At 47.8% G+C, this 24,924-nt stretch overlaps 1 protein-coding gene across 3 annotated transcripts in view; it reads right to left on the reverse strand.

The window, feature by feature from the left end:
- Positions 1 to 539: 539 nt before the first annotated feature.
- The window catches only part of SEZ6L (seizure related 6 homolog like), a 177,188-nt gene continuing 152,803 nt past the window's right edge, over positions 540 to 24,924 (reverse strand). Inside the window, exons 12-17 of one of the 3 annotated variants that reach the window (XM_053902223.1) lie at positions 22,463 to 22,654; positions 14,782 to 14,976; positions 9,185 to 9,217; positions 7,260 to 7,368; positions 5,453 to 5,555; positions 540 to 3,804 (exon numbers count right to left, since the gene is read on the reverse strand). In XM_053902223.1, the coding sequence (XP_053758198.1) occupies positions 3,775 to 3,804; positions 5,453 to 5,555; positions 7,260 to 7,368; positions 9,185 to 9,217; positions 14,782 to 14,976; positions 22,463 to 22,654 (662 nt within the window). In that variant the 3' untranslated portion in view covers positions 540 to 3,774. Of the gene's footprint in view, positions 3,805 to 5,452; positions 5,556 to 7,259; positions 7,375 to 9,184; positions 9,218 to 14,781; positions 14,977 to 22,462; positions 22,655 to 24,924 lie in introns of all 3 variants that reach the window. The other 2 variants (XM_053902222.1, XM_053902224.1) reach the window with 2 other exon arrangements.

Genomic DNA, 24,924 nt, shown 5'->3' on the forward strand with positions numbered 1-24,924 from the left:
ATTTTGGGGGGCCAGGGGTGAAACGATGGGCTGAATGGTGTCCCACCCCCAATAAATATGTTTAAGTCCTAATCCCCAATGGAGACAGGGCCTTTTAGGTGGTTATGAAGGGTAAATGAAGTCATAAGAGTGGAGCCCTAATCCCTGAGGAGTGTTGCTGTATAAGAAGAGGACAGAGAGAGAAGGTTATCTGCAGGCAAGGAGGAGAGCTCTCACCAGGAACTGAATCGGTCAGCACCATGATCTTGGACTTCCAGCCCCCAGAACTGTAAGATGTAACCCCGTGTTGTCTAAGCCTCCTGTCTCTTTGTCATGGCAGCCCACGTTGAGTATGTCTGATGACAGCTGCTGTCCTGTCTTGTTCCGAACATTCCCCCAATATTCTGGAAGCATTCCCAAGTCGGCAGCCTGTCCTGTCAATCAAAGTGGCAGCAGGTGTGACCCCAACCCAATCCCCAGACACCAGAACCCTCCCCGACCCCCGACCCCCTTGAGGCCATCCTGGAGTGTTTTCGTAACAAAAACCCTATAGATTTGCCTCTTTTTCATTTGTTTTATTAGCATCAATATATACAAAGTGGAAAATGACTTGACTTCATTATTCTAGCTTAGAAAGTTTGTTTTGCTTTTTCTTCTGTTTGGGGATAAAATGAAAATGAAAACGTCCCAGGTGAAAGCCTACCATTGAGGGTGCTGGACAACATTCCGTAATCTCTGACCTCGAAGCCCCCCCCCCCCCCCCCATGACGACTCAAGGGCATAGGAAAGTCATACCCTTTGGATTTACTCCAAAGAAAGGTCATTTTTTGCCCGAGGCTCACATTCAGCCTAAATCTACCCATACATTTACCAAGTCACTTCTGCTTATACAACCATCCTGATGATGCGGCCACTTGCTTCCTGCTGGGCAGTTTGGCAGTTGCCAAAGCTATCAGCCTGAGGCTCCGTAGGCTTTCCAAGGAGCTGGCTGCAAAAGATCTTATTTAAAGCATGTCTGTGGAACCAAGTAAGGACGGCCCTCACGTAGCAACCAGAGTACTTCTGTTGGCTAAATAATTCTACTCCTCCCCATCCCCCCCTCCCCAAAAAGCAAAAAGATGAGCTCCAAGCCAAAGAGGATCGAGTGTGTGTGTTTGTAAAGCACAGGGCGGTAGCTGACAGATACAGCTTATATGAATTAGCATGTAATACACACCATCACATGCATTCTTTGAACCTTGAAATCTCTGTAAACGATTTCCCCACTGTTTTGAAAACAAAGAGGGGCTTGTAGGAAAGGTCCCGTGGGTTGGTTCTCGAGTTGCTCAAGATTGTATCCCGTTCAAAAATATTGAATCCTGATGGGTTTTAACATCGACCTTATAAAAACAGACGTGTATGAGCCTAAATGAGACGCATGGTACATTTTTGGCACTATTTTTATCTTTTTACCTTTACAAACACACATTCAGGTATTCTAAAAAGAAAAACAGACACCAACCTGCCTTTTCAGTCACACTGTACATTGCCAAGCTCACACGATCCATCTTTAGATGAAAATAAATGTTTAAAACATGGTTCTATGTGCTGTACCACTAAGACAGAACTAAGACACCGGTATCCTGAAAAAAAAACAACAACAAAAACCAACACCTTTCTATCCCTCAACAGCCAAGAAGGATTTCATATTTTGTCAGTCTTGATGAAAGGCAAATGTTTAGTTTCCATGTAACCATAGTATGCTCTAAAATTAAATATCATTAATCGAGTTCTTCCTTCCAGAGGACCCAGAGTTAGGGTTAGAATAAGCATCAAACAGAAACAAAAGCATAAGATTGGATTCTGCCCTTTAAAAAAAAAAAAGGTCGCCTTGTTTGCATTGTTGGGCCATCTCCAAACATGACGGTTGCCTACTGATGATCTGGAATGACTCTCCTCTGGGTTTTTGTTTTGCATAAAGTGGGGTGGGTTTTGGGTGGCTGGAAGGCAGCCTTTAATGATCTCTTGCTGTGCATCAGGATGCATGCCTTAAGGAGCATATAAGCAGGATTCTTTTCTGGCAGAAGGAGAAAGTATTGGGCCTCTGATTCCCCCAAGATGGAACCCCAGGTGTCTCGCCGGGAGAAGGCTATGTCAAAGTCAACTGCCCTAGCCTGGTCCAGAGCTGTCTAGACAAGCTAACCAAAATATGGACTCCACCATTCTCTCAATGGCATGGCAGCCGAGAGCTCTCTTCTTGTTTGAAAACCAGCTGACATAAAACGATTCTGGGGAGTGTGGGAGGGTGCCAACGTGGGCTCCGAAAGCACGGGGGCTGTCTTTCTCTGAGCCACCGGCCGTCACTAGGGAGGAGACAGTCCAGGGAGGCAAATCTACCTTGCCCGTACTATTCCTTCCACGTAGCCTCACCCATTGCCTTTTCTTTATTCAGTATTTGGAGAAGAAGTCTCCTGAGAGCCACACGCTCACCAGTCCCACTGGGTTGGAGCAAAAGGACGCAGATAAAATCTGAAGATGTGCAGGTGATTAATGAGGCGTTCGGGTTTCCCTTCCCGCCTGAAACTCCTCCTTCTGTCCTCCGTGGGGATCGAATTGTATGACCAGGATCCCGTTGTGGGTTTAAATCCCCTGCTCCCGTTTTCCTGCCCCTCCGCGGTCAGCATTCACGCCACGGTCCAACATCTGGGCAGAGCCTCGGAGAACAGAAAAACAGTTTCTTCTCATAGGACCCTCCCTTCCAAAATCCTTGATTGCAGGTGTTTATTCTGACACTTTTTAGAGGAACAGGGCACGCGAGTCTCCCTTATTTTGCAGGCTCCGGCGTTGCAGTATTCCAGGAAAACAGACAGAGCTCCTCCCTAAGGATTTCGGGACGTGGTCCCTCCCCCTGCAGCACAAACCCTTGTAACCATGCGGGTGAAGCTCCCTGTGCCTCCAAAGCCCGCAGATCTACTGTCCCAGCTTGAGGGTGGCCTTTGCAGAACAAGGTGATGGACTCTGGCACTTGCAGCATAAATAACCTTCCCTTTCGCCACTGAAGGAGTCGTCACAGGAAAGAACATTGTATCAACTGGGTCCCCTCAACGTTCCCCCTCACCCCCACGCTTCACCAGCTTTTTCAGGTCTCTCATTTACTCTGAAACATTTTCTGATTCTGCCAGCCCCTGGCGAGGCCAGGGTGGCAAGCGAGAATGGTCACGTTAACCCCTCTGCCGTCTTCGGGAGGACCGGGGGAGGGGGAGGGGCCGTGGCAAGACCTTGGAGAAGAGGAGAGTATCAGAAGAGCGACCCCAGGATTTGTTTGGGAGCAGACCTGTTCAAGCTCCAGTCCGACCTGAGTTAATCCACCAACACACACCCTTTCCAACCTAATCTTGGGCTTGGATTTGTCCTAAAAGCACCGTGGGCGTGGACCCCAAAGATGCGTGAGGTTGATGTGATGCCGCCATTGCCTGGCGTTGCTGATGGAGAAACCCAGCGTCTGCTTGTGTCTTTTTTCCCCTCTGCCGCCACGTGGGTCATTTTGCTGGTCCTCTGTCTGCCCTCAGAGTCGAGGCTGTCTCATGAACCTGGCTGCAGTTCCAACACCTCCAACCACCCCTATTTCAATTTTAAATATAATAAATACAGCGAAGAAAAAAAAAAAACAGGAAATCTTCCATAAAGACTCTAAAGAAAAGACGGACAAAACATTCTGGGGGTTTCAATCAAATGCCGCGTGGTCTCTGGATGAATCTCTCGAGGAGGTGTAGTTGAGTTCCTATCTGTGAGTTCCCTTCTCACGCGTAGCTCTCCTTAAATGGACACCTCATACTCCCTGGTTTCCTGCAAGAGACAGAAGCAACAGATCAAGTAAACCCCTGTGTGGTAGAGCCGCGGGCAGAGCGTGCCTCGATAGCCTTTCGACCCAGCAAGGAGGTGAATAATGTGGGTAGCAAAGTTGAGTCACCCCGGCCAACAACCTGCCGGTCCCGGATGTGACAGTGAGCAGGGTTGAACCAGGACTATCACTCAGCCACAGCGAGCTGAAAGCACCATCCTGCAGACTGGTGAGCAAATTGGCATTTGTTGCTTTGAGTGACTGAGTTTTGGGATTATTTGTTACTCAGCATTATTATAGTGCTGGGTGACTGATACACTACACTAATAAGCATTAATAAGATCTAGTTTCTAAAATGCTAATTTTTAAAAATCAGCCTGACCTTCTTTTAGGATTTGGAAACAAAGTACATGGAATGTGAAATAACATATGACCTCTTCTTACTGGCGCCATATCTAAAATGTCTAAAACATGTGGATAGCAACCAATTCAATTTCTCCAATACTCATAGAGCGTGTGTAATATATTCCAGGCCTCCAGGACAGAGGAACAGGGAGATATAGGAAGTCATAGACATGGCCCCAGAAGAGGTCATTGTCCCGTGCTTTAACGGAGGTCTATGGTTCCTGCTGGGTCGACACAGATAAGCAATCATGTCTGTGCTTCATGGTAGATGGGAGTGGGGTGGGAAGACACTAAGGTGGCTCCCATGCTCCCCACCTCTTGGAGGTGACATTCTTGCATGATGCCCTTTCCTTAAGTGTGGGCAGGACCTGTGACTGGCTTCCCATGAACAGAACACAGCAAAGGTGCTAGCATGTCTTGGCCAGGTGTCATAGCACCTCGACCAATTTTTTTCATGGTCCCTAAAAATGATGATTTGTTGTAATCAAGATATCCACTGGGTTATTTGATTGTTTGAGGTTCAACGGGAAGCGAGATAATATAGTGGTTAACGGCATCACTTTGAATTTGTATCCTGGCTCTAGGCTGTGCTTATCGTTTTCTCGTCTCTCTGACCTCTCAGTATCCTCATCAGTCACTCAGAGATAACTGCAGAATATATTACAAAGAGTTTCAGGGACTGTGTATTTAAGGTGCCTGGCTCCTGGTACCTATTATTATTATTATTATTATTGATCTTACTGTTGATCTCTGTCTCCTTTGCAAGACCATAAGCCCATTAATGGCTGGACCATGTCTATTTGGTTCACGACTGTGTCCCTAGTACCCCACACAAATGTCTGCCACCCAAACGGGTTGGAACGTTGCACATTGTCACTCAATACGGAGTGGAGTTCAGCCAGATGTGGGGTGCGGCCCATTGCCTCTGGTGGGTTCTGACCCATCTCAGCTGTGTCTCCACGGGTCTTTCTTTGGTGCAGCCAAAAGCCTGTGATTTCTTTCTGTGGCTGTTACTGCCCAGAGCAAGCCTTCCAGGCTTGTCATCGGCACGCAAAGAGAGCTGGGTTCTCCCAGCGGTTATCCCCATAGTGGTCACGGTGGGGCTGGGGCAGGACCACCGGCCATGCTTTTCTGGCAGTAGCATCGTGAGCCAAAGGAAATGAAACCTTCTGTTTTGATGTCGGTGCGTTTGAAGCAGACAAGGAGGGAGGCACGGGCGTGGGGGGTGGAGAAGACAGACCAACTTACCCCTGTCTCATAAATGGGGTTGTCAAACTCGGTTTCCACGGTGATCTGGCTGTAGGGGTGGGAGTACATCAGGGGCAGGCGGAGGCTGGAGTAATAGCGGCATCTGGAGAAGAGACAATGGAAGAGGGAGAAATTACTTGTCCTGGAGCAGATGACAATCCAAATTGTTCTCAACTTCAACCCAGTCACTGATAACTAAAGCCTTAGTACCTCCTCTTACTGGGGAGGGGTAAAGCTCAACTGGTTTTTACCCGTAAGGTGGTTCAAGCGCCTGTTTAATGCAGAGAGAAAAAAGTAATAATGAGCATTTTTTGAGCACCTACTATGTACTGTGTTGCCTCAGAGCACCCTTCTCTGACTACCTATTTAAAAGGTGGTTCTTTGGGGTACCTGAGTGGCTCAGTCGGTTAAGTGTCCCACTCTAGCTTTCGGCTCAGGCCATGAGCTCGTGGTGTGTGAGATCGAGCCCCGCATTGGGATACGTGCTGACAGAGTGGAACCTGCTTGGGATTCTCTCTCTCCCTCTCTCTGCCCCTCCCTTGCACCTCTCCCCACTGTCAAAATAAATAAACTGAAAAAAAGGTGGTCCTTCCATTACCACACCTTATCTCTTTCCTTCATTGTGTTCCTCACGGTGTGTTATAATTTGTGTGTTTCTCCTCTCCCCCTACTACACTGTGGGCTCCACAAGGGCAGAAAAAATTTATATTGGGCAGAGGCCTGCCTCAGGGCCTTTGCACATACTGTTTATCTGCCTGGAATCCTCCTTTTCCAGATATTTGCACAGGCGACTCATTATTGCTTTCAAGTCCTTTCTCAAATGTCATTTCTCAGTGGGGACTCTTCTTTTAAAGTTCAACCACCTCCTCTAGCCCAGGTCCCTTTTGCTCCCTTCTCAGCTTTCTTTTCTCCCTGCATTCATCACCTCCTAATGTACACAGTCGGCTTTTGAACAACACAGGTTTGAACCGCGCAGGTCCACTTATATGTGGATTTTTCTTTTTGGATAAATACAGTATGGTACCTTTAAGTATTTTCTCTTATGATTTCCTTAATAACACTTTCTTTTCTCTAGCTGCCTCTATTGTAAGCATACAGTATATAATACATATAACATACAAAATATGTGTTACTTGACTGTTTATGTTATCTGTAAGGTTTCTGGTCAACGGCGGTTTAGCGTTCAGGGAGTCAAAAGTTATGTGCAAAGTTTTGATCACTGGGTGTCGGCGCCCCTAACCCTCATTTGTTTCAAGAGTCACCTGTATTCTCTTTTACACTCTGCTTGTCTGTCTCTCTCCCATTAGAACCTGGGCCCCACATATCAAAGATCTCCTTCTGTTTTGTTCACAAGGATGTTCCTAGAATCCCCCCGCCCCCCAAAACTGCCCGGCACACAGTAGGTGCCCAATAATTGTGAATTTGAATGACTGAGTGAATATCCTGGCGATGGCTGAGTATCTTCCTTCCTCACTGCAGGCAAGCTCCACAACCCCAACACCCGGGACAACGTCTGGCGCGTGTTGGATTTGTCACGTGTGTCGAAAAAGCGAATGAATGAATGAGTGAATGACGGGGTAGATGTCAGTGTGCCTGGCAGTGTGAAAGATGTGTCTCTCTCATTAAACCACAGCTCCCTGAGGTCAGGGATCATGCCTCCTACCGTGGGGGGTGGGGCTGGGAGGTCACGTCATCTACAAGCACACAAGTACCCCTGCCCCCAAGCTACAGGTGGTGACGCAGCCTCCCAGTGCTCTGGTCATTGAGTGGACCGCAGCCCCCCACCCCCTGCCCCGAAGCCCCCTACCTGGTGATGTAAATGTAGGCTCCTCCCAGCAGTAAGGAGATGATGAGAACAGGGATGAAGATTGCCAGCGCCATGTTTCCCCCTTCCAGCGATGTCTCTGCTGCCGCTTCTGCTACTAAACACACAAGCCGGTGAAGCCCTCGTGTCTCACGCCCTCGGCCCATGTGGGTACCCGGCTCCCAGGGGAGCACCTGCCCTCCCAGGGCATCGCAGAGCCTTGGCCACCGGAGAACCATCCCCAGAGGGGAGAAGAGGCGGACGCTAGAGGGAATGGGGCTGGTTCTTTGCAATGGAACCCACGGGGCTACGGAGAATTACACTCTTTCAAACCTCGGTCATACCATGCCCATTTTTGGGGGGGGGGGGCGGGTGGCTGGGTGCAGTTGAAATCCGGCTAAAATCCCTCAAGGAGAGACTTGGAGAACATCTCACGTGTGCTAACTGGGAAGGCAGATTTGCTCAGCATCCCATGGAAAACGGGGTGCTTTGCTGCACCCAGACTGACAGGTGTCCCCCAGACCCTCCAGGAGAGGGCGCTGGGCAGCCGGGTCCATTCTCAGTATGCACCTTGCGATGACACCCCAACTGGGGACACTCAGAGGCCGTGGCCGCACCCTCTCTGCCTCTCTGGGAGCCTCTCACCACCTCCCCCTGGGTTGTGGAAACTGTTGTAGCTGATGTAGGGGGCCAGGGGCATTTTCCCAGGATAGCTTGATGGGACACCCTACGTCTCTTCTAGGTGCTCGTGCTCCAGGTTCTGTCTGCCATTTCTCCACGGCCACGGCCAATAGAGCTCAGCTGTGCACACCAATCTATAATCCATTAACTGCCACTCTCCAGAGTCTGAAAAATCGATCCTAACACCCATGACAACTGCATGAGCCCAAAACATTACGATGGCACTCATCATGTCTGAGCCACCCAGGCCTTTGAGACATTCCCATGGTTCATTGGTTGCTGAAAGGCAGCAAAGAGATGGCTTGAGAAGACACTAACACCACAAAGTGCCCTCTCTTTTCCCTGCAGGGTGACTAATATGTGGTCCTCTTCTGCACTTACACCTGAGCCCCGGCCCTGCCTGTTTGGATTACAATGTCATCTGTTGCAAGGGAGAGCAGCTAATGACACGTAATTCACACAGCCCCACACTCTGAGTGAATTACTTATTGTCAGAAAGCTAAGCGGCTCCAAAAATAATAGTAAAGACTGCTTAACTGGTTACAACTTAAAACATGAATATATATATGGTTTTTTTTCTGACACCACATCCCTGGTGAGTGGCTTTGTACCAAAGTGAATGGAAATGATACAGCATGCAGAATGTTTTACATATGGGAGGGGTTGCAAGGGAAGGAAACATAGAATAAAAGCCAAAACAAAATCCTGGCTAGCTTTTACCGTCCGTTCCCCATGAATAAATCTCACTTGGGAATTCCTAACAGGAGGAGGATCTAAAACCAGGAGGACACAGGGACAGGTAATTTGGGGAAGACAAAGACCAAAGGGAACACAGACCACAGGGCATCCGCCAGGCAGACCTTTCCCTCCCAAAGCCAGGGGGGTTCTCAGCATGGGAGGTGGGGCATCACTGGATTTAATTCCCCCAAACAGCACCACGTGGGTGAAAAGTTGTACAACAGGGTTGTGCCTTTCTCAGGACCCTCTGATATTCTGACCCCATGTTCATAAGTGGTAGTAAATCCCTTTCAGGTCATTGTTAGGACCCTAGGTTGCAAATATGATGGCCTGGTTCTTTTACAATATGTTTTATTTTGAAATTATTTTCAGCAGTGTGAAGATGGGATTTCTGCTTTTTTTTTTTTTTTTTTTTTTTAAGCACTTGGAGAAGAATATGCAAGGACCTGCCCTTGTTTTCTGCTATGAGCTTGATTTATTGGATTTTTTTTTTTCATTATGGAACTCACCTTCTAATGCGTGTTCAAAGCTGTCTTGATTAACTGAAAGGGAAATTGGAAGCATTGGTTAATGTCAAGTGAATTCACTCTGCATGGAGTGACGGCAAAACATTAGGGGCAAAAGCCCACGCCATGCTTTGCTGAAGTTAGTACTAGGCTTTTCTTTATCTTGGGCTGCTGGAATTAGTGGAAATGCCTGGACACATTCCCTTCCCAGGGTCCTGAGAGATCGTGAGATAGATACGAAAAAGACAAGGATGACGGTGGTAATAGTGAACAATTACTGAACACTCACTGCATGTCAGACATTGTGCTAAGAGCTTTATACATGTATGTGCTCATTTAACCCTTACGACAATCTCGTTAGGCAGATGCCATCATCATCCCCATTTTGCAGATGAACAAACCGAGGCTCAGAGAAGTAAAGCAACTTTTCTGACCTCACACAGCTTCTGTGCGGATGGAGGCAGGCTTTACGCTCAAGACCGCTCGACCTTCCCCACCCTCTGCTTTTAATCACATAGTTCTGCCCTTTTATTGTTCCTTATGTAAGACAAAGATTGACCAACGGTGAGGCTCGAGACAGAGCCCCAAATCCAGAATCCAGCCAGAGGCGAAACTGTTTTCCTGCTTTGAAATACATGTTTATACGAAGCTTTCTGGTTTCCCTTCTATTCCATATTTATTTGGCTATTATTTATATTCTATGTAAAGCGATTTTCATTCACTGTCACAGACTAGAACTCTCTGGAATTCACTCATTTCCCTGTATTCCTTATACAAGTTCTCTGGAAGTTCAAGACGATAAAGACTGACATTCCCAGGTTTTGGCCCCAAAGACCTCATGGTAGCCGAGCACAGAAATATACCCACACGGATGTGTTTCAAAGATGCAAAACCCCAGGGTGAAGGGCTTAGATAAAAAGATTGCATTATAAAGGAGTGACAGGGGATGGTCACCAGAGGCCCAGCTGTACTCATGTCCTAATACTCAGACTTCCTAATCTGTGCCTTGGTCAAAGTCACTCTTTGACTTTAGTCATTACCATGTGATGCCAACTGAATCAGCCAGCTTACTAACTGACTGCAGGTGTCTCTGGAATTAGGGCAACAGGAAAATGGAGAGATGGGGACAGATGCTTCCTGCCCAAGATACGAGCTGGACATTGGGTGTGTGTGTGGGAGTGCAGGGACTCCTACTGAACCTCGGAGCCAGAAGGAAGCCTTGAACTTGTGTCCCTTGGAGTGTGGTCAGTGGCTCCTGGGGCACATGCTAAAATGCAGCCTCCTGGCTTTTCCTTTTATTTCACACAAAGAGGAACCAAGGTCGGAGAGGGAGGGTGGCTGGCTCAAGGGCATGCAGCTGGTCCACAGCAGAGTCAGGCAGAAGCCCCGCATCTGAGTCCCAGTCAGGTGGCTTTACATTGGCGCTCAGTCACCTTGCTAACTCCAGATCACAAAATGTCCATGCAGCCCACATTTTTTTGGAAGGGGAAGTGACTTCTCATTGCCTTACAGAGTCATGGGGTCTCAGGGGTAGAAATGGAGGGGAGAGAAGGATGTAAGGATCCCCCAAGATCCTTTCCTGCCAGAAACTCTGCTGTGCCTGAGAAAGAAAGTGGGGGGGCAGGGGGCCACTCACCTGCTGGGGCTTCAAGGGCTCACCTATCTTAGAACATAGAGGGTTCAGGGATTGAGCAACTTTTATCTTTTCGTATGTTTTTGATCACGTGTGTATTTTTGGATGGCAGTTTCATTTTCCCTTAAGATTGGCAACATCAAAAAAAAAAAAAAATGATAGCATCCAATGCTGGCAAGGACGTGCGGAAAGGGACATTATCACCCATTATTAGAGGGGGGGCACAAATCACTATGGTTATGGAAAAGGATCTGGCAAAATCCACAAAAACTCAGCATCCACGGATCTTTGCCCACACCACTGATCCCAATTTGAGGAATGTGTCCTATTTGACGAGAAAAGTCAGCACCCGAAGATTCATGGGCAAGGGTGTTTCTGGGCAACACGAGACCAAACAAACAAGAACCCGGAAAAGAACCGGGAGATCCGTCCACAGAGGAAGGACTGGACGCATCATGATATATCCCAGCGTGGAATGATGGGCGGCAATGAAAAAGATAGGGCAGAAGCCACATTTTTCCTTTTTTTCCAACTTGACGGAGATGTGTGATAAGTGGGGAAAAGCAAAACACAAGGTAAGTATCCTTCGAAGTGTTTTTACTTGGAAACCAACATCCCCTGCCCCACCCCCTTCCCCGGCAGTGTATCTATTTGTGTGAGTCCAAGGAACTGGGAGATGGGACACTCGGGGGTGATTAGTACTGGCTTCCGGGGAGGAAAGGAAGGGCTGGAGAACAGAAGAGAAGAGCTGCTAACGCTTTCCTTGCGGCTCTGATTTCTTCTAACTCTTGCACGAGATACTTTTGTAGCTAATCCAAAAAGAATATAAACAGTCCTGGGGCAGATCAAAAACGGCCTTTTAATCTATCTTAAACTTAGATTTCTTATAAAAAAAAAACCTATTAATTTTCCTCCATGCAGAACTCTTACTAGCAACACCAGATTAATTTCTGTTACCGTCCATGTAGCACTTAGAAGGTTTACAGGAAATCTTAACCGGGGGAAAACATCCCCGTGTTTTAACTCTACAAAGCAGATCTCCTGTGCTATCGAAAATAAATTCGCACACAGGGCTGGATTTAGTCAAGACTAGGGCAGGAATTTGGGAGGAGGAAGGCAGTTTAAGGAATTTAAGAGGAGGAAGATAGTCATCTTTTTTTTTTTTAAGTTTATTTATTTTGAGACAGAGACAGAGACAGAGACAGCGCAAGTAGGGGAGGGGTAGAGAGAATCCCAAGCAGGCTCTGCACTGTCAGCACAGAGCCCAGCGCAGGGCTTGAACTCGCGAAGCTGTGAGATCGGGACCTGAGCCGAAACAAAGAGACTAGACGCTTAACTGACTGAGCCACCCAAGCACCCCAGGAAGATAGTTGTCATAAATCCCGGTTGCTGATTCCTTATTTTTCTTTGCATTTCAACACGATCTCTTGCCCTCTTATTAAGAACTGCTTGTATAAAGACTTTGCTCTTGCAGGATAAACCCCTGCTCGACTCCAGGTGAGAACATCCTGCTCTAGGCCCGTGTTTCCCACATTTGCCAGATGCTAAGACTCACCGCGGATGCTAGTTACCCTGGCTCCCTGGGTCCTGCTCTAGACCCGGTGAAATTAGCATCTCCCCTGCAGGGACCCAGAAATCTGTTTATACTTGCACTCTGTGTTTGGAAATCACTGCCTTAAATGGTTCTCAAATTCGAAGTGTATTTGAGCAACCCAGAGCTTGTTACAATGCTTATTTTAGGGTCCTACCCCTCCGGTTCTAATTTTGTAGATCTGGGGTAGATTCCAGAATTTATTTCTTGTTTTTTAATGTTTATTTATTGAGAGAGAGAGAGAGAGAGAGAGAGAGAAATGCAGAGAGAGAGAGAGAGAGAGGGAGACACAGAAGCAGAAGCAGGCTCCAGGCTCCGAGCTGTCAGCACAGAGCTCGACGCGGGGCTCGAACTCACGAACTGTGAGATCACGACCTGAGCCGAAGTCGGACGCTTAACCGACTGAGCCACCCAGGCGCTCCAGAATGTGTTCCTAATAAACAGTCTGGGTGATTCTAATGCTGAAGTCACTGGCTGGTTGGAGGCTATCAGCCTAACAGCTGTGAAGCCCACCCTGACCCAGCCCACTGGAGAAGAGGCAGGATATTGACAATCAGGAGATATGGGTTCAAGTCCCAGATTTGTCTCGTAACAGCTGTGTGGCTTTGAGACAGTCACTTAACTTCTCTGAGCCTCTCTTTTTGTAAAATGGGTACAATCCTTCATTTATCTTAGAGAGTGGTCCTAGGGCTTTAAATGAGGTAATTCAGGGAAAAAAAAAAACCTTTTAAAAAATTTGAGGTAAATTTCACATAACATAAAATTAACCATTGTAAAGTGTGCAATTTTGTGGCATTTAGCACACTCGCAATGTTGGGTAGCCACCGCCTCTCTCTCTTTCCAGAACATTCTCATCACCCCTAAAAGGAAACTTTGTACCAAAGAAGCAGTTACTCCTTTCTCTCCACCCAGCCCCCGGCAGCCACCAGTCTGCTTCCTGTCTCTACCAATTTACCATTTTGGATATTTCATATAAACGTAATCATAGGATATGTGATCTTTTGTGTCTGGCTTCTTTCGCTTAGCATAAGGTTTTCAATGTCCATCCGGGCTATGGACACAGCAGCACTTTGCTCCTTTTCATGGCTGAATAATATTCCACCATATGGATACGCCACATTTTGCTTATCCACTCATCAGTTGATGGACATTGGGGTTGTTTCCATATTTTGTGAACGATGCCTCTATGAATATTCGTTTACAAGTGCTGGTTTGAATACCTATTGGCAATTATTTTGTGCATATACCTAGGAGCAGAAATGCTGGTTGGAAAACATTTTTAAGACTCAGTGCTGAAGTTCATGAATAAGGCATGTGGGCATCCACTGAGGCGATGGGTTCCCAAATAGAAATGTAAAACTCCATGCTTCCCTTCTTGCTGGGGAGAGAATTCAGAGTATTCTGCCTGATTCTCAAGGGGGTTTTGACTCCATAAAAGGTTAAGATCTACTGGCCTAAAGCATTGAACGGCTTTAAGATATTGTTATTAATCGCACATCTTAAAGACCCAGATAAATGGATCCAAGTCTCACTGGGTATTCCAATTCTTAATTTCAATGATGAGGGTTTCACGGATTCTAAAATACATTTCGCTCTTGACCATCTCTGGGATGGGGCGTGTCTTACAACCAATGGCATGTTATTCACTCCACGGCCAGCAGGTGGCGCCCACGATGCCCGTGCCCCCGCCCCCACCGTGCACCCACCACAGCCTTTGGAGATTGGGTGCGAGCAGCTTGGGAGACCACCCCAGAGGCAACAGCGCAGCAGTTGTAACCCTTGGCAACCAAATGGTTGGGAAAACGGGGTGCAGGAGGTGGGAAATGTTTAAGCCACGTGACCAAAGAGGAGTCAAAAGCAGAATGGCTTTCCTTTATGATGAAAATCTAAGTTTTAAAGAGCGCCTTCAGGATAAAAAAAAAAAAAAAAGTTAGACAGGGAGGGAGCCAAAGCATAAGAGACTCTTAAAAACCGAGAACAAACTGAGGGTTGATGGGGGGTGGGAGGGAGGGGAGGGTGGGTGATGGGTATTGAGGAGGGCGCCTTTTGGGATGAGCACTGGGCGTTGTATGGAAACCAATTTGACAATAAATTTCATATTTAAAAAAAAGTTATAAAAATAAATAAATAAATAAATAGCACCTTCAGTAAGTAAAAATAAAAATGCTAAGCCAGGAGAAGGCAGAGTGCGCCATAGTTTAATTGACAGCACTTTTTTTCCCCCCTTTCTCAGTGGTGCGGAAAATAATGGCGGTATCTTAGATTTAATGAAATACAGTGACTCGGCTTTTCTTCAGGCCAGGCTGAGAATCCTAAGAAGCCGGACCTGACATCTGCGGGGCCCTCCATCCCAGGGTCGAGAGTAGGTTTCTTTACCTTTACACACGGGCAGTGGCCCGTTCCAGTGGGATGGCTGTCCCAGGAGGCATCGAATGGTCACTTCGCCCATGAGCTCAAAGCCTTCGTAGCACATGAAGGTGAGGGACTCTCCCGGCAGGTAGAGCCTCTTGTACAGGATTTGGTACCCGTTTTCAGGCAAGCCAGGGTTATCACATGCCAGCGACTCCTCCGCTGAAATGCAAGCCCAAAGCAGCTCGGATGAGACGATGCAAATCTGTGGGGACGCCCACTCGCAGCTTGTCTGATCTGGCTTTGGCCGGCCTCTCCGTTACCATCTCCCTGCATTCCCCTCACATCCAACTGGTTCCCATTCCTCAGATCCATCGCCCCACCTCCCACCTCCGGGCACATGTGGCACATGGGCACGGGCAGATGGCCTGGGCTGCGGAATCTGGGTTAAAATCTGGGTTCTACTATGCACGAGCTGTGTGACCGCCAGCAAGGGCCACACCCTCTCTGAGCCTCAGTTTTCCTCATCAGTCAAATGGAAAGAATGGTAGTATCTATCTCATAGGGATGTGGAAGATTAAATAAGACAATGAGTATGAAGTGTTTACAGCATGTTCTTGGCAGGTCACGGGTGCTCGGTAAATGATGGACGGATGGCAGTGTTGTTACATTATGAAATACTCTTCTCGTGCCTTACGCCCTACCTGCCCACCCTGCCCGGGTAAGTCTTGCCTTTCAATACTCAGTCCCCATTTCTCCTCCTCCAAGAAGCCTTCCCTGGTGCCCTCTACTCCAAATAGAGTCACTGATCTTTCAGTTCTTCCTCCACCCAGCAGTGAACACGCTGAGTGTATTTAACTATTTAGTATCTGTTTCCCTCCCTGGGGAGGAGCTCGTCAAGGCACGCTTGAAGCTCAGGGTCTGCTCTACAGTAGGACGATCCCATGTGAGCCTAAAGTATACAGTAGGAGCATCATAAATGACGCCTGGCAGCTTATGACTTCTTGGGGAGAGTTGAACCCATTCCTAGTTTAACCGATCCCAGGCTCTGGACTCCATTTTTCCTGCCCGTGACATAAATGGACTTGGACAACACCCCACCCTTAGCTGGGCAATGACATTCCCACTCCGAGGATATACCCACACTTTGGAATAAGATCATCTAAGGCAGGTTTTCTCAACGTAGATGCTACTGACATTTGGGGCTGGGTAATTCTTTGTGGTGGAGCCATCCTGGCCTTTTCGGCTGTTGAGCAACGTCCCTGACCTCTACTCATTAGCTACGGGGAGCACCCTTGTTGTAACGACCAAAATTGTCTCCAGGAACTGCCACTGACAAATGTCTCCGGGGGAGGAGCCAACTCATCTCTGGTTGAGAATCACTGATCTAAGCTTTTAAACAATTCTGGTTGCAATCCGTGTGAACTTCCCCTGTTCTTTCTCAGGGATACAGCTGAGTTGGACTGACGGTATTAAACATAATCGCAAACCTACCCTCATTTCTATTTTTCTCTGCATTTCTCCCCTCTCCTTAACCGTAGAATTGTTTTTAGTATTTATTTATTTTTGAGAGAGAGCCAGAGCGCACGTGGGGGAGGGGCGGGCAGACAGACAGAGGGAGACACAGAATCCGAAGCCGGCTCCAGGCTCCGAGCTGTCAGCACAGAGCCCGATGTGGGGCTCGAACTCGTGAACCACGAGATCATGACCTGAGCTGAAGTCGGACGCTCAACCCGAGCCACCCAGGCGCCCCCCCACCCACAGTTGTTGTTTTTTTTTTAAGTTTATTTATTTATTTTGAGAGAGAGAGGGAGGGGAGGAGCAGAGAGAGAGGGAGAGAGAGAATCCCAAGCGGGCTCCACACTGTCAGTGCATAGCCTGACGCGGGGCTTGAACTCACAAACCGTGGGGTCGTGACCTGAGCCGAAACCAAGAGTTAGATGCTTGAACAACGGGGCCACCCAGGCGCCCCTCAGATTCCGTAAGTTATTGTTATGGAATGGTTTGTAATATACCAAGCAAGGAAGCACTGAAACCGTGTGGTAATTAGCAACCAATGTTACTTGGGCGCCTGCCGTTCGGCAGACTCATTGCCACGAGCTTCCGTATTATGGTTGGCATGATCATTCTTTCTGATGAGGACGCCAGTTTGTTCAGAGTCACACAGCTGGCAAGTGGCAGGGCTGGGACGCAAACACGGACCCGCGGGGTTTCAAGTCCTGTGCATTTAGTGGTTCTGCTGCAGTGGGGGGCTCTTCAGCTACTGCCTTCTCAGAGACAGGAATTTCTAAATTAACATGGGCCACCCAGCTGGAGCCCGGCATATGGGAGCCAAGGTGAGGCCGCTGGGGATGGCCCGGCGGTGGAAACTTTTACTACGGCCACAGTGTGGCCATGGGGGGCTCTGCCCCGGGCAGGCAGTCTCCCCGCCTTCCACCCGCAGTGTTCCGAGGGCAGGGCTGTGAAGAGCCAGGGCCTCGCGGGGAATCCCTAAATGCCTCCCTGGGGTGCCACCCATACAACCCTGGCCGAATGTGTCGGACCCACTACGTTGGGTGGTGTGGTTCGTGTCTTCCGGACAGGAGCCTCAGAAGCCATGCACCATGTCACCGGCAAAGGAGGGAAGTCGCAACAAAAGCCTCCAGGTGCAATAAAGACCACATTAGTACTGCCAACAACAACGACGACCGTAATAGTAGCAAGTGCTGTCGTTGGTTGAGTGGGCTGGGATGAGGGATGCAAAATCCCACAGGATACGATCCTACTGAGTCACGTATTCGATTCTACGAACACATAAAGAGATCATTTCAATACGCTGCCACCAGTGCTGTGATCGGCGAAACTGTAGGAGCCATGGGAGATCACAGGAAGAGAAACATGACCTAGCCTAGGCAGTCAAGGAGGCCTTCCTGGAGGCGGTGATGCTGGGGTCTATTATTTCCTCCACAGACCTATCCTTCCTCCTTCCCTTTACAACAGACCTCAGGCTCCACGAGAATGTGGATCATGTCTGTTTATATGTCCCCACACGGTGCACAGAAGCACCCCTGGGGGTGCCACCGTCTGAGATTGTTTAAAAAATTTTTAAAAACAGACCCATGGGAGCTGTTCCAACATTAGATAGAGCTACATTCTTTCTGACGATGCCCCGTCTTTGCAAAGCTGGGTTTTATGCGGTGACTACGCGGAAAAGCAAAAACTATGATAAAATCAGTACGGAATGGAACGAAAGGGGCAGAGTGCAGCCTGTCGCCAAAATATGAGAAATTTGCTGGAGCCCAAGAGGCACCCACATCCCTGTAGCTGTGACTCTAGTTATATAAGAATGCAATTAAGATCCAATCTTTTCATATGTGCGTCACTTTTTCAAATGACTACGGAGTTGTGAGTATATAGGCTACTGACGAAGCTGTTTGGACCAGACGACTTAACGAATGGAACCGTGAGGTATTCTGGCCCAGGGTATTTACCCCAAAAAATTCCTGAGATGGCAAAGGGTACTGTGAATTGCGAGGGTTTGGACGTGCCTGTGCCCGCATTTGAATAACCAAATGGACTGCTTCCAACCGCCCCGCCTGGGAGGGAGTATCATACCCCCCCCTTTTTTTTTTTTTTGCAGCTGAGGGCTTGGAGGCCCAGAGAGGGCAAGCTACTCGCCCGAGGTCACCCAGCAGAGCTGGGGGTACGGGCCTGGCTGTGAATTCCACATACTTCTACTTTTGCTTGACCTGTCTGTCCTTAAAGGCACGAAAAGACATGGTTTTGAGTCCCTGATGGACCTAGCTATGGCCTTGAGCAAGCCACCCTGAACAGGAACCGGAGACAGCCAGGGCTCTGTCTGCTTCGTGAGCTTGTTGGTGGAGGACCTTTGTCAAAAGCAGAGCGCTACAGGGGCGCCTGGGTGGCGCAGTCGGTTAAGCGTCCGACTTCAGCCAGGTCACGATCTTGCGGTCCGTGAGTTCGAGCCCCGCGTCAGGCTCTGGGCTGATGGCTCGGAGCCTGGAGCCTGTTTCCGATTCTGTGTCTCCCTCTCTCTCTGCCCCTCCCCCGTTCATGCTCTGTCTCTCTCTGTCCCAAAAATAAATAAAAAAAAAAAACGTTGAAAAAAAATTAAAAAAAAAAAAATAAAGAAAATAAAATAAAAAAAAAAGAAAAGAAAAGCAGAGCGCTACAACTTTGCTCGGAAGCTGGGACTCTGCAGAACGATCAGGGTGGGAAACGATGCTTCTGGGCTTAGGCTTGGGTTGGAATCCTGGGCTCCCCCCTCCCCTGCTGTGTGACTTCGGGAGAGCTGCTCATTCTCTCTGGGCCTCCTTTGCCTGCTTTTAAGTGAACCCACCTACCACCCATACGTGTGTTCCAACCGTCTGAATGCCGGAGAAGGGCTTGCAGGGCAAAGGAGCCCATCCAGTGGGGCTGGTCCCCCCTGTTCCGTAGAGGAAACACTCCCAAACTGTGCACGCCTAACACACGCATCCGTACAAACACCCTCAGAACCTAATACAACCTCCCTCTCTCACCCTGGGCCCCCGATGCCAGAACCTGACTATCCTCTGCCTCGAATCTCCTGCCGGGCTCGCTTGCCTGTAACGGGTTCCTCTTTGGGCTTCCGGGAGCCTCGCATGTCTCCCGACACCCAGCTTGGCTTGTTACTCATTAGCACGGGTGTCAGGGAAGCCGTCACAATGGAGATTCTGGGGTGAGACAGTCCCGAAGGGACGGAGGTGTGCGCCTCTCAGAAACCCAGCAGCCGGTGTAGCTCAGAGGGTCTTTGGAGGCTGTGCCTCATTAGTGAAGTGCCTTTTCTTCCTTCCTTGCTTCCTTCCTACCTTCCTTCCTTCCTTCCCTTTTTTTCTTCCTTTCTTTCTTTCTTTCTTTCTCTCTCTTTCTTTCTTTCTTCCTTCCTTTTCTTTTTCTTTCCTTTTTTCTTCCTTCCTTCCTCCCTTCCTTTCCTTTCTTTTTTTCTCTTTCTTTCTTTCTTCCTCCCTTCCTTTTCTTTTTCTTTCTTTCTTTCTCTTTCTTTCTACCTTCCTTCCTCCCTTCTTTTCCTTTCTCTTTCTTTCTTTTCTTCGTTCCTTCCTTTTCTTTTTCTTTCTTTCTTTTTTTCTTCCTTCCTTCCTTTTCTTTTTCTTTCTTTCTTTTTTTCTTCCTTCTTTCCTCCCTTCTTTCCTTTCTCTTTCTTTCTTTCTTTTCTTCCTTCCTTCCTTCCTTCCTTTTCTTTCTTTCTTTTTTTCTTCCTTCCTTCCTTTTCTTTTTCTTTCTTTTTTCCTTCCTTCCTTCCTTCCTTCCTTCCTTCCTTCCTTCCCTCCTTTCCTATTTCTTTCTCTTTCTTTCTTTCTTTCTTTCTTTCTTTCTTTCTTTCTTCTTCCTTCCTTCCTTTTCTTTCTTTCTTTCTTCCTTGCCTCTTTCTTCTTTCTTTCTTTCTTTCTTTCTTTCTTTCTTTCAGTGCTATCTCCACCTTTCAGTACTTTTAAATAAGCTTTTATTTTTCGCTTCTCATCTCTGGGTCTCTGCAGCTTGACTGGTTCAAAGCGTTCTGATCACCCTTACAGTCACCAGGAGGAAATGGGAAACACATTTGGTTTCCTGGGCTGCTGTAGCAAAGTGCACTTGACCAGGGGTCGGGGTCGGGGGGCGGGGGGGGGGCTTTGAACAACAGAAATGTATTGTCTCACAGCTCTGGAGGGTAAAAGTCTGAGGTCAAGGTGGCCATGGAGTCACGCTCCCTCTGAAACCTGGGGGGAAGGATCCTCCCGTATCCCCACCTGGCTTCCAATGGTAGCTTGGGCAATTCTTGGTGTTCCTCGACTGGTAAGCCTGGAATCACGCTCTCCCTGTGTCTCCATGTTCAATTTCCCTCTTCTTCTGAGGACACCAGGCACTGGACTGGTGCCCATCCCAATCCTGTGGGACCTCATCTTCACTTGACTACCTCTGCAAAGACCCTAGTTCCAAAAAAGGTCCAAGTTACGGCATCGGGGCTAGCCAACACTTCCTTCCAGGAGACACAATTCTCCCCATAACGTGGTGTCCATCTGGCCCAAAGGTCTGGGGACTGGAAGGGGATGTGCTTGCGGGTGAGGGCTTAGGGCCATGGGCTATAACTCCGCTGGGACATCCCTGCATGGGTTTGTGCCCTGCCACCTGCAGCGAAATAAGGGCGAGGGTAAAGCTGCTGGTAGGCACCCTGGACTCCAAGGCCGGTCCCAGCTCTGCTCATGGACCAGAGCTGTGACCTTGATCACATGTTCCTGTGGGTCTCAGTTTCCCTTCTGGGCACACATACATGCATCCACACATTTACAGATATGTACACAGTATATGAATTTACACACCTATACGTTCACACGCATATATAATCTGTTTAGCAATGTGTTTCGTACATTCAGTCAACAAAAACTGCTGTTACCTATTTTCCCATCTGAGGCCTGGTTTCTTTAGTATATTTGCACACACACACACACACACACACATACATATATATGCACGTTCACAAATGCATATCATGTGGTTAGCACAATGTCTTACACCATCGATAAATAATGACCATTATTGTCTGTAAAAGGGAGCCAACGTGTCTTGTGTCTGAATTACCCATCAGCTGTATATAGCATTTTACCTCCAAGATGCCCTTAGCTCTGAAATTCTAGGACTTGGACTAAAGAGGCAGATGGGGACCCAAGGTGTGCGGTCCAAGATTCTTTGTTCCGCGGGAACACCGAACAATAAAGTCTCCCTTTTCTGTGCAGAAGCCTTTAATGTTGATGTAGCCGTACTGGCAGCTTGGAGCCTGCCTGGGAGTCTCTCTCTCTCCCTCTCTCACTCTTTGCCCCTCCCCTGCTCGCACACGTGCACACGTGCTCACTCTCACTCTCCCTCTCTAAAAAATAAATAAACAAACATTAAAAAAAATATCAGCGTGGCTGACGGGTTCTCAGGTCCTCATATTTATTGTGTGAGGCTTTCCTCCTTCTGTGTGGCCTCTTGATTTCTCTAAGCGATGGTTCTGACCCCTGGCTACACATCGAAACCCCGGGGGAGCTTTGAAAAACCCCAGTGCTAGCACTACGCCCCAGGCCAGGAGCATCAGACTCTCCAGTGAGTTTTAAAACTTCTCGGGTGATTCCTCGTGCGGTCAGCCTGAGACCCCTGGACCACTGCCCTCCGCCTCCCCAGCTTGGCAAGAAAAGAATTCCTCCCTTGTCAGAGTGACTTCGGAAGCCTTTTTGTTTTTTATTTTTTTATGATTAAGAAAGCCCAAAAGTCTTTTCCTAACCCAACATTTGTGTTAGGGGTTTCACACAGATAAGGCCAAAGAGAGTTTAAGTCGGCCTGTTTCGTGTCCTGTGGACGGCCTGATTTTCAGCAGAGGCAGGCAGGTCTGGGTTTGACCCTGGCCTCCACTAATTAACTGGCTGTGTTTCACGGGGCAATGACTTGACTTCTCTGAACCTTAGTATTCCTCTTTTGAAATGGAGACAACAGTACAATGCTCACGAGGCTCCCTGAGGCGAAGGGAGGTGAATCCACAAATTTTACTGTAAACGACATGATATCCAATGCCTTCAATCTGCCAGCTGCGGCGTGGGATGGTAATAATAATAAACCCTCCCGAAGGCTGGAATGCGTCCTCCTAGCAGCCCAGCCCTCCACCACGAATACGAGGAAGCAGACCCACTCAGGCATCAAGTCAACACACAGGACTCACAAACGCAGTGGGGCAGGCGCGAGGTCCAGATGGGCGTGCCGGTCTCGCGGCTGTAGCAGGTCAGAAGAGAGCTCCCTTCCAGCACAAAGCCCGGGTTGCAGGTGTATTGGATGGTGGTGCCCACCAGGAGTACGGGATCCGAGATTAAGCGGGTTGAGTGGTCCACTTCCCCGGGGTCAGTGCAGTACATGACTAGGGTGAAATCAGACCGGGAGGGCGTTAGGGCTCTGGATGATCACAGGTTTGCTGAGAGCTGCGGGATGACGTGGACAGTTTCCTAACTCGGTTCTTTTCCTGTTTGGAAGATCATGCACCTGAGCCCATCAAAGGTGGCTGGAGAACAGGCCAGGATGAAACAGATTTGCATTTAATTCCACTTACAGGAAGCAGCCCAAAGAAATATTTGCATCAGGGCCCAAAGACCTACGTACGGGGTTGTACATCATTGCACCGTGATTTGTAATGGTACAAAAGAGAGAGAGAGAGAGAGAGAGAGAGAGAGAGAGAGAGAGAGAGAGAGAAACAGTGTAGATCCTTTGACAGGGGAAGAGTTAAATACGGAACAGCCTTTCTACAGAATCCTGAGCAACCACCGAAGAGAACAGAGTGAGGAGCCCTTCACTGCTTTCTTTGTGGTGCTTGAATCTAGCAAAACAAGCACCCATTACTCTTCAATTAAAAAATCAATAGACATAAAAGGAAGACAGTAAACCAATTAAAAAAGAATGAAGGAGGACAACGTGTGACACGAAAAAGGGTCTGGATTTCTGAGCTGCAAAACGGCAGGCACAAGGCCCTTTGTATACAGTGATCCCTGTTGTGGCAAAATATCGGTCTCTCCAGCCGTTTCTGTAGGGCTATCTCTCTGTCTATGTTTGCACGGGACACATGCACATACGTGTATCTGTGTAACACACACTGTGACTGGAACAACACAGAATAAACTTTTAAGAGCGGCATCATTTCTCGAGAGTGAGATCATGAGGGATTTTCACTTTGTACCCCGAGATGTTGCTACTGGTTGAGTACCGTAAGGAAGCACTTGCTGCTTGCGTGATGTTAAGATTCGGTTACGTACATCTTTTAATGTCAAGAGTGTAGTTTAAGCGATGAACGAATGAAAGGCAGGCACCAAACCACACTCAGGACTTCTCAGGGGAGACCTTACTGTTCTGAGGACGTTCTCTGTTCTCATTTCACAAAAGAGAAGCCACCGAGGTGGGTTGGTGGATCTCGCTTGGTCTTAGATGTGGAGTCCTGACAGGCAACCAGCGTGGGAACATAAACGCTGATACCCAGAAGGGGCCCAGTGCAGATTCACTGGCTTTAATTTGTGCCTTTTTCTGGTAAAAATTGAGACAGTTGAGAGTTTCCCACAGATAGCTAGCTTAGTCTCCTCCAAGCCTTTAAAACTCATTAATGTGGGGCGCCTGGGTGGCTCAGTCGGTTGAGCATCCGACTCCAGCTCAGGTCATGATCTCGTGGTCCGTGGGTTCGAGCCCCGCGTCGGGCTCTGTGCTGACAGCTCAGAGCCTGGAGCCTGTTTCAGATTCTGTGTCTCCCTCTCTCTCTCTCTCTCTCTCTGCCCCTCTCCTACTCATACTCTGTCTTTCTCTGTCTCTCAAAAATAAATAAACTTTAAAAAAAACCCCTCATTAACGCAATGTGTATCATCATTATTATTTAAAACATCTAAAAATCATTATTATTAAAAATTTAAAATTATTATTATTCAAAAAATTTAAAAATCATTCCTCAAAAAATTTAAAAATCATGATTATTCAAAAACTGTAAAAATCATTATTCAAAATACTTAAAAATCATTATGTTTCAAAAAGTTAAAAGTCATTATTGTTCAAGAATTTGACAAATCATTGTTACTAAGAAAATTAAAAATCATTAGGACATGTATATTTAAAACACTATTTATTTTTTAGTTAAAAATTTTTAATGTTTATTTACCTTTTTATTTAATTTTTAAAAATGTAGAGTTTTGAGAGAAAGAGAGAGAGAGCACTTGCAAGTGGGGGAGGGGCAGAGAGAGAGGGAGACACAGAATCCGAAGCCAGGTCTGGGCTCAGAGCTGTCAGCACAGAGCCTGAAGCGGGGCTCGAACCCATGGATTGTGAGATCCTGACCTGAGCCGAAGTCGAACACTTAACTGACTGTGCCACCCAGGCTTCCTATTGATTTATTTTTTTCATGTTTATTTTTGAGAAAGAAAGAGAGCATGAGCCAGGCAGGGGCAGAGAGAGAAGGAGACAGAGGATGCGAGGCTGGCTCTGCACTGACAGCAGAGAGCCTGGTGCGGGGCTCGAACTCACAAACCCATGAGATCATGACCGGAGCTGAGGTCGGACGCTCAACGGACTGAGCCACCGAGGAGACCCCGAAAACATTTTAAAAATCATGACGACGTAGATCATGTTAATGTGCCTGTGATATGTCTCACCACACGTGCT

This window comes from Panthera pardus, unplaced genomic scaffold (assembly GCF_024362965.1).
Source record: "Panthera pardus isolate Hobbes unplaced genomic scaffold, ASM2436296v1 HiC_scaffold_15, whole genome shotgun sequence".
Lineage (NCBI taxonomy): Eukaryota > Metazoa > Chordata > Mammalia > Carnivora > Felidae > Panthera > Panthera pardus.